The sequence below is a fragment of the Pelobates fuscus genome, chromosome 9, assembly GCF_036172605.1.
Source record: "Pelobates fuscus isolate aPelFus1 chromosome 9, aPelFus1.pri, whole genome shotgun sequence".
NCBI lineage: Eukaryota > Metazoa > Chordata > Amphibia > Anura > Pelobatidae > Pelobates > Pelobates fuscus.
Genome location: NC_086325.1, coordinates 91657239 through 91667700, shown reverse-complemented (window position 1 = coordinate 91667700; position 10462 = coordinate 91657239). Strand labels below are relative to the sequence as shown.

Genomic DNA, 10462 nt, shown 5'->3' with positions numbered 1-10462 from the left:
TTTTGGAGGATGAAATATAAAATAAATAAATAAGATGAAGCATTAAAATCGCAGTGTTTAGTTTATTATTATTTATTCCTGTTTAGACTAGTAAGTAAGCCCCCTCAGTCTCTATGTCTTCTATAGTACACATATGATAAAATAGAACAGCATCATCCTATCACAGGGTAAAATGCTACATTTTTATTTTAGGTCCAAATGATGATCCTAATCCTATTTATCAGTGGAGGAAGGGACCTTTGTCTGACTGTCAGAGCTAAGCACCAGCCGGATACAGACAAATCGAAACTGAATCTGGGAAGAGGCGCTTCCTTGAAGGAAGGAGGAAAACGAAAATCATGCCTGTAGCTTTAAGACGAGAGAAAGGCTGGATAGGAGGAGGGAGGTGGCTTGACACTCAGTGAGTCTGAGCTGTGGACTGGAGGCACAAGAAAATCTTCCTGGAGGGAGTTGCTGGCATTGATCTGAGCTCTGGACGCTGTCACTGTCTGTACAGACATTTTATTGCAGCTCTCTGCCTGAAACATATGGAAGAGCAGGACCAGGGATAAGAGCTATGCCCCCCATGTCTCCTCTACCCCCCATCACCACCCTCGCTGCCTGAAACAAAAAGACCTCCATAGAAGATCCCACACAGCATCCTCCCTGCACCCTCCTCATTCAGCACACAGTGTGGGAAGCAGGTAGGGGGAGTCTCTGCCTCACTCATTGTCATTTTATATACCAGCTTTAAATCAGAATGTATAGCTGTCAGTATTATGCTATCTATACATCTGTGTGTTGGAACTGACACTCCTGATATTATCTGTCCTTAATTCTAGCTTAAAGTTCTACACGGGGAACATTCGACATACACGTTCTATGTTTCTATGGTAATTGCTTCTAGATTACAATGTTGCACTATAGTTGATATATGCATGTATGTATAAATATAATTATTCTACATTTTTATGGGAGCTCTAACCGATTGACCTTACAATACCAAAATCATTTTACTATAAACAGAGCTCCATGTAAAATAAAGCAAGGCTCACTGTGGGTCTCACTGATATTTATTTAACCACGTTTCAAGCCAGTAGCTATTTGGTCTGATCTAGTTAGGTTGTTAATATTTAGAAGCAAAATAACATGGAATTAAATGACTCATTCAATATTTGAGTTTTTTTTTTTTTTGTTTTTTTTATCCTTAAGTGCCTCCAGTAGCTAATTTTCTCACACTGGCACTTCTTTTTACTAATTATTTCTAAAAGAAAAAGCAGGTTTCAAGTACGTATGGAAATGTTTATCCCAACAATTATTCCCTATACTGTTAATAGTTAACGCTTTGGACCTGGAAAAGATATACCCTGTCGGTGTTCAATCTATTTGTTGCATTTTTTTTCAATAATGTAAAATCATAGATCCACTTTAAAACAGTACAGTATTTTACATAGTGCTTGCTGTTAATCAGTTTATTATAATTCCCCAGAAGTGGCCACCTGGTAGTCCTCTGGCTTTTGTACAACTACAAATCCCATGATTTCTTGCAAGCTTTAAGGTTAGCAAAACATCATGGGAGTTGTAGTTCTACAGCTTATGGGTCTACCTTTTTGCGCTAGAGTCTAGAAGAACACCTCACTGATATTTTGCTACCCCTAGTGTAAGTGGTCACAGTAACAAAGGTAATTGCCCAAGATCTGAATCAAAACAAAACCTAGAATTTGAGCTATGTCTGTTCAATCACAATTTACATCATTAATATTAAGTACACCCACACTTATTAGATATTTTGTACTGTATGGCAGCCCAGGAATTAGATTTACCTCCATTATGGCATATCATTTGTAAAAGTGTGGGGTATGTCTGGTCTTTTTTAATAGCCACTTTGACACAAACCCTGGCCAGTGTACGTGTTCATATAATTTTTGCATTTTTAACACAAAAATCACACTTTTACTGATGATATTGTTGTTTCTGGAGTACAAGAGTAACCCCATGTATAGGTTTTGAAAAGTTTCCGGGTTGAGCATGACCATTTTAGTCTTCTTACCTAGATATTTGACGAAATGGTTTTCTGGCCCTATGTCTTCTTTGAGACCGTATGGCAGCCTGGGTAATAACATTTCCACCATTATGTCATTTTATTTTCAGTAGGCAACCCAGAGTATTCAAAATAGCGTATTTTGAGATGTTTGGTCTAGACATTTTATCACAAATGCAGGCCCCATTTAGTGGTTATACATTTTATTTGTGTTTTTCACACACATAATATCCATTTTTTACAGGACATTTAATGTGTGTTAGTGTAATAAAGGCTTTTTTACTTAGCATTGTCTTACTACCAGTTCCTCACATGTACCTATTATTTTCCATTTTTTGGGGATAAATCACAGGGTCAATTATATAAGAGGCCCTTTATAACTTTGAAATTTGAAAAAGTGATATTTTGGGCCTATGTCACCTTTTGAAGTATAAATTTCAAAGAGGGGAACGTACATGTCTTCAAAATGAAAACCGTTTTTATAAGGTTTTGGAAAGTTACAGGATCAAATATAGGGCTTGCAAATTACATTCTCTGGGATGTCTGCCTGGGTTGTCAGGCATGTCCCCCAAAATCTAATTAAGAAAATAATTATATATCAATACACTTGGAATGAATATATATATATATATATATATATATATATATTTCATTGTAAGTGCATAATATGTGTCATTTATATATAATTATATTCTTTTATTTAATTATATGTTGGGTGACCTGCTTGACAACCCAGGCAGTCCCCCTGCAGATCAAGCTGATCTGAATCATGGGATCGTGGTGTCTCCACGATCACGTGACTCGAATTGGCTGCAGGGGGACTGCCTGGGTTGCCAGACAGGCCCCCTGAACAGTTTTGGTGTTGTAAGTATGATTCAGCGGGGCTGTAGGGATACAGAAGTTAGGACATGTCATTACACCCAAACTTTGTTAAGCCTATGCGCTGAGGACGTAGTGGCACGTCCTAACGGCTCGAATGGGTTGAACTACTTTTCTTAATTGTTTCCTTTACGGTTCTCATATTTCTCTTCTTGCACCCTCAGCCAGCAGCCGTCATGGGACACTCACCTCTAGAATTCAGTGACTGTTACTTGGACAGCCCAGGTTTCAGAGAGCGCTTGAAGGGTTATGAGCAAGAGCTAGAGAGAACCAACAAGTTCATAAAAGATGTTATAAAAGATGGGAATGCCTTGATCACCGCTATAAAAGGTAAGATATACTACTTCATTATTGATACGTTAAAAATCTGGCCAGCATACAATAGGAAATACCTATAAAGCTGTTCTGAAAGGTGAAAGTTAAATTGTCATTATTTTCATATTTTTTTTTAAAGTGATCTGAAAATGGATAGTTTTTACCATAGTAAATTCCACCCGCTTTCACTGAAGTATCTGGTTCAGGGCGCTATAAAAGCAACAGATGAGAAAAATCAGACATTAATAAAGTGCATCAAATTAGGCGTCAAAGTGTCAGCAACACTTTGATTAATATACCCAATATCTTTGCAGATTACACATTTATAGCTCATAGTATATATTATAGTTCAGTTAGGTTTGTGTGTGTTAAACCCATATTGTAACTTGGAATTATTGTGAGATAGGTCTTTAGTAAAATCAATTTATCTCTGACTGTTAGGGTGATATGTTTGTGATAAATGGAAAAGGAGCATATGAACATATTCTTAATCACTCAACGACAAAGGCTATTTTGAAATGCTACGCGTTTACCAGGGCCATTTTTGGCATTTTTGCCAGGCATTTATTCCACAACAATGTAGTGCACCCATACATGTTATATAAATGTGTACTCTGTGTAACTTAAAACAATCTAACATTTTTCATTTAACTATTTTATCACGAACGTAGGTCAAAATACGATTTATTTTTTATTTTTTCTATTTACATGTGTATTATTTTGATGACATTTAGGTCACATGTTTCCCACTACTGCAAACACCCCATATCTGTATTCTGCTACTGTTATCGATTAAAAATAAAACCCTGCATATATACATTTTACCTTAAACCAACCCATAATCCTATTTACATTCCAACCCCTAATTTTATTTAAAGGGCTACGTGCACAGCACTTGGCGCAGCTGTCATGCTAAGGCTCATTAACTGTGGCCCGATCTGACAGAGGGAACCCTCAGATATTGAAAGATACATGGGATTCCTTGGTACCAACAGGGATTTAACCCCTACTGGTATTTTTTTTTTACTGCATGATGGTCTGTGCCATTAACCGGGCTTAAAGCCCTACACTGCATGAAGGCATATACCATCTTGTGGTCTTTAATTGATTAAGAGTGTGAACTCTGACAGAGCTGGGCACAGCCACTGGGAAATGCAGTATATCAGTTCCTTATTTCTTCTTGGTGTTCCAAATATATATGTAAGTGGAAATAGTTATAGCGTATGTGTAAAACTGTATAATTTTGATTATTTCATGAGCACAGAAAGAAAAACAAAAAAGGAAGCAATCTCATATCGTTAAACTAAATTACTCTGGAGGCTTGCATTGTGTTGAGTTTTAGACCATATGCTAAATAGCCACATATAAATTGCCTGACAAAACATTTAGGTCCTGCAGCCATATTTGTGAGTCATTTGTGCTATTTGTATGAAAGGGTCTCTCCAACCTTGTTCCTAATCTGTGCTGATTTGTATCTATATGAAACTACGGTATCTGTTAAGGCTCTTATGCACCCCTCACCCCCTATTGAAAAAAAATAAAAATCATTAATAAATAGATATTGGGGATACATTTTATTGGATCTAGGACTGACACAAGATATATAATATGTAAAAAGATAAAGCCAAGAACTTATATTGAATCCAGCCCCGGGGCAGGTTGTCCTTGAGTTGATCCCCACCTACTTTGTTATCATGTTTCCTTATCTCATGTTGGTCCTAGGTCCAATAAAATGCAGAGGATGGGGGACTGAACGGAGGGAAGGCTCTGTGTAAAACAGTCAGTGAAAGGAGAGGAGAGAGGGAGGGAGGGCCTCATATTGTAGGCGCGCAATCATCGTTGTCTGCAAGTGAAGAAACTCGTTACGTTCATTGCCAGTGTGCTGTCTGTGCTGACAACAAACATATTTTATTTTTTTTGCACAGAACTCTCATTAGGCAGTCAGGAACAGTGTTCTAGACTGCATATGTTTTTTTTTTTTGTTTTCTAGTATGTTTTCCTGGCACTATAGTGGTCCTTTAACAGCTCCTTACTATGTAAGTGCAATTCAACAAATTTACTACACTATATCTCCCTTTTTTTGTCCTCTTTCTTTCGTTTCATATAGACCTCGATCTGAAGACTCTGTAAAGGTGCTGCTCCCTTCGCCCTTTGAACTTACAGGGTTATTTAAGCTGCCTACCACACTACATAACAAGTGCTAGATACCTACCAATCTTTGTTATAATGATACAGAAATACATTTGATATTTTGAGAATGCTTGTGATTAACCCCTTAAGACCGCAGGACGTACTATGCCGTCCTTATTTGGGCGGCTCTAAACGCCGCAGGACGGCATAGTACGTCCTGGGCGGTCTTCAGCCCCACGTGGCCGGCGGAACATGGCCGCTGCAGATCGCGGTCGGGGGGCATGCCTGGCCCCCCAGGCAGCCCCCCTGTGCCTGGGGACCGCGGTCTGCAGCTTCCGATCGCAGTGACAGGCTGTCACTGCGATCGGTATTTACCATGTGTCAGCCGATTTGAAATCGGCTGACACATGGAGCCGGCTGCATTCTTCTGCAGCAGATCGCGGTCGGGGGACATGCCTGGCCCCCCAGGCAGCCCCCCTGGGGTCAGTGACCGCGATCTGAACTGTCAGGCTGCAGTCTGATCACACTGACAGGCTGCCATAGCCTGTCAGTGCGATCAGTGTTACTATGTGTCAGCCCATTGGCTGACACATGTAACTGCAGCCATTAGCCCCCTACAGATCGCGGTGGGGGGCATGCCTGTACCTCCCAGGCATCCCCCTGTGGCCAATTACCGCGATCTGTAGGAGGTGATCACAGTGACAGCCAGTCACTGTGATCACTGTTGGTATGTGTCAGCCAATGATCTCAGATCACTGGCTGACACATTGTCTCTGCCCCTCTCCTCACCTCACTTCGATCTGAGAGAGAGAGGCAGAGAGATCGTGGTTTTTGCAGCTCCTGTGGAAAAAGAAAGTTTAAATTTTTTTTCAAAGTTTTAAAATTTATATTTTATTTAACCCTTTCAGTGCTGATCACAGCATATTACTGTGATCAACCTGATTAGGGTATTTATTTATTATTTTTTTTTTTGGATCAAAAAAAAATTATTTCTAATTTTTTTTGATCCTTTGTGTCAGTCGCAGCAACCCAAATCTCCATTACCCTTTCCCCGCTGCCGTGATCACTATACTGTACAGTATATCTGCTGTACAGTACTGTATCAGTGATCACTGTGATCAGAGGGCTCTCTGATCAGACTGACTTTTTTTTAGGGTTATTTTTATAGATCTGAAAATAACCCTTTCAGTGTACTGATTGCAGCTGCCTATACTGTGATCAGTACATTTATATTATTTTTTGAGGGCGGGTAGTAGGTGTTAGGCAGGTAGATAATTAATTACCCACTTTAGTATATAAATTAATTAATTTGTCCCCCTAGAATGGCACGTCGCTACTCAGCCGAGGAGGCGTATGCCATTCTGGCAGGCAGTGATAGTGACACTCTGCAAGACAGTGACACTATCACTGCCTCTGACATTGAGCCTCTGAGTGAGACCTCAAGTGATGGTGCCCCACCACCACTCACAAGAGGACGCTCAGCAAGCCCAATGCCAGGCAGAGACTGGGTGCCTCCAAATATGATGGCCCCAGAAATACCGCCGTTCACTGTTACACCTGGCATCACTGTAACAGTGGACGACTGCGAGCCAATTCGTTTTTTTGAGCTCTTTATGTCAGACGATATATTTGAGCTCATGGCTCAGCAAACAAATTTGTTTGCTATGCAGTATCTCTCTGCACATCCGGGGTCCCATCATGGTCGCAGGAATATGTGGAGACCCACGGATGTCGCAGAGATGAAGCGGTTTTGGGCTTTAACCCTAATGATGGGTATTGTAAAAAAGCCCAGTATCAGGTCCTACTGGAGCAAGCAACGTATCCTGGCTACACCTCTTTTCCCTGAGGTTATGTTGAGGGATCGCTACCTGCAACTGCTGCGATTCCTTCATTTTAATGATAACTCGCTGTGTCCCCCTAGAAACGACCCACTGTTTGACAGGCTATATAAAATTCGGCCCTTTATTCAACTCCTGTCAGACAAATTTTCTGAAAATTATGTCCCCGATAAAGATATTTCAATTGACGAGTCCCTTATGAAATTTAAAGGTCGACTGCTATTTAAGCAATATATTCCATCGAAGCTGTCCCGATATGGCGTTAAATTTTATAAATTATGTGAATCCTGTACTGGTTACACATGGGCGTTTCACATTTACCAGGGGAAAGGATAGCCATCTTGACCCACCAGGATGCCCTGATTCTGTGGGTACAAGTGGCAAGATTGTTTGGGATCTAATCCTTCCCTTGTTGAATAAGGGATATAGGCTATGGGTTGACAATTATTATACCAGTATAGAATTATTTAAAAATTTATATTGTTTTGAAACCCTAGCCTGTGGCACAGTGAGGAAGAATCGCAGGGGTTTCCCCCAAGCCCTGGCAAGTGGCAGAAGCAGTAGAGGTTCCTCTTCAGCTCTCCGCCAGGATGAGTTGCTTGCTCTTCGCTTCAGAGATAGGAAAGATGTATACATGCTGTCTACGATGCATGACGAACGTACAGTGCCAGTGTCTGTGAGAGGTAGCACTGAGCATCTGGAAAAGCCGAAGTGCATTGTAGACTACAGCAAGTTTATGGGGGGAGTAGACTTGGCTGACCAATGCATACAGCCCTATCTGGTGAACCGAAAAACTAGGACCTGGTACAAGAAAATTGCAATCTACGTGAGCCAGATTGCAATTTTCAATGCCTATGTCCTCTATACAAAAGAGGTCATAGGTAGGCCCTGCCCTTTCCTCGAATTCACATTAAGCATTTTGTCCCGTATGTTATTTACCCAGCCCCCCAATGCCACTTTGGAATCAGGAGATCTCCAAAGACTTTGTGGCAAACACTTCCCTTCCCGAATCCCATCCACCCCTAGTAAAAAAGCTCCCCCAAAAAAGTGCCGTGTTTGCTACAAGAAAGGAGTCCGAAAGGACTCCAGTTTTTATTGTCCAACCTGCCCATCTCTACCCGCCCTCTGCATAACAGACTGTTTCAAAGTCTACCATACAGAGCTGAATTTCTGAATCACTCTGTATGGGACTTTGGCAGTTTGTTTGCTTGATTTACCTGGATTTCTGACCTCTGCTTGTCCTGACTACGCTTTGTTAGCTGCCTGTACCGACCCATTGGCTTGTTTTACCGACTACTCTGAATTCTGGATTCCCCTGACCTTGGCCTGTCCCTGTTTACGCTAGCCATTCTAAAGTGGCTACACCAAACAACTCAAAATACTACATTTGTAGTACTTGAAATGTGACTTCCCAATAAAAAACTGATCACAGGGTTAATGCTGTGATTAGCACTGAAAGGGTTACAAAAAATAGTTTTTTTTTTTCGTTTTTTTTACTTCTCAAACTTTTCACACAGTGACTCTCTATGTGATATCAAAGATCTATCTGCCTCTCTCTGCCTTCAGATCAAAGTGTATGTGGGGTACTGTTCTATTCATGTGATATAATAAAAACCTGGAAACATGGTACATGTAGGTACTGTTATATTCAAAAGACAGTGTTAAATCAAAATACTAAGTCTCTAGTGCACTAACTAATATCAGGATTATGACATTTCCAGTGAAAATGCTATTTATCTGATTAAAAAGACAAAAATCAAAGTAGAAATCGCTACATGGGCCCAGCATTTCTGTTAAAATGGCTAGACCTAACATCTCAAATTATGCCATTTGTTATACTCTGGGTTGCCTTCTTTTGAAAATGGTATGCCATAATAGTGGAAATGTTATTACCCAGGCTGCCATGCTCTCTCAAAGGCGAGATAGACCCAGAAAATCACTTTGTTAAATTGCCAACTTTGAAAAGGACATCTAATATTTTTGTCCCCATGACTTCCCCCCCAAAACAGAGAATCTAGTACATGGGGGTACTGTTACATTCAGGAGACAATGTTAAATACAAATAGTGAGGCTTTGTTGCAATAACTCATATCAGGAATATGACATGTCCTGTGAAAATGGAGTTCATGTGCGTGAAAAAGCACAAATAAAGCTATAACCCCTATGTGGGCCCTTCATTTCTGATAAAGTGGTTAGACCAAACATCTTGCAATGCACCATTTCTTATACTCTGGGTTGCCTACTTTTGAAAATGGTATGCCATAATAGTGGAAATGTTATTACCCAGGCTGCCATGCTCTCTCAAATGCGATATAGGCCCAGAAAATCACTTTGCCAAATTTCAATGTAATAAAGCCTAAATGGATAAGCCGTATATATGACCGTGTAACTTTCCAAAACACCATAAAACCTATACATGGGGGGTACCATGGCGCTCGTGAGACCTCACTGAGCAGAACTAGGAGTGTTTCAGGGCAGTAAACTATATACTAACAATAATATTATCAGTGAAAGTACAGATTTTATGTGAAAAATGCAAAAAAAACAAACAAACACTAAATTTGGCTAGGGTTTGTGCCCAAGTGGCTACTACAAAAGACTGGGCATACCCCATTTTGAATACCCTGGGATGTCTACTTTTTCAAATGGTATGCCATGATGGGGGTAATTTTCATTTCTTGGCTGCCATACGGTCTCAAAGGCAGCCTGGACACTGCAAACTAATCTGACAAATTTCAAGGTGAAAAAGCATAAATGGATAAGCCGTATATATGACCCTGAAACTTTCCAAAACCCCATAAAACCTATACATGGGGGGTACCATGGCGCTCGTGAGACCTCACTGAGCAGAACTAGGAGTGTTTCAGGGCAGTAAACTATATACTAACAATAATATTATCAGTGAAAGTACAGATTTTATGTAAAAAAAAGAAAACACAAAAAAAACCGCTAACTTTGGCTAGGGTTTGTGCCCAAGTGGCTACTACAAAAGACTGGCCATACCCCATTTTGAATACCCTGGTATGTCTACTTTTTCAAATGGTATGCCATGATAGGGGTAATTTTCATTTCTGGGCTGCCATACGGTCTAAAAGGCAACCTAGGTCACTCAAACCAATCTGTCAAATTTCTATGCAGAAAATAAAATAATGGACAAGCCGTATATTTGACCCTATAACTTTCCAAAACCCCATAAAACCTATACATGGGGGGTACTGTTTTACTCGTGAGACATTTCTGAATACAAATATGTATGTTTTATTGCAGGAAAACCGAATAG

At 40.2% G+C, this 10462-nt stretch overlaps 1 protein-coding gene across 1 annotated transcript in view; it reads left to right on the top strand.

Moving 5' to 3' along the window:
* The first annotated feature begins 277 nt into the window (after window positions 1-277).
* OPHN1 (oligophrenin 1) overlaps window positions 278-10462 on the top strand; it is a 119446-nt gene continuing 109261 nt past the window's right edge. Inside the window, exons 1-2 of the mRNA XM_063432166.1 lie at window positions 278-683; window positions 3064-3229. Coding sequence (XP_063288236.1) covers window positions 3076-3229 — 154 coding nt within the window. The 5' untranslated portion in view covers window positions 278-683; window positions 3064-3075. The remainder of the gene's footprint in view (window positions 684-3063; window positions 3230-10462) is intronic.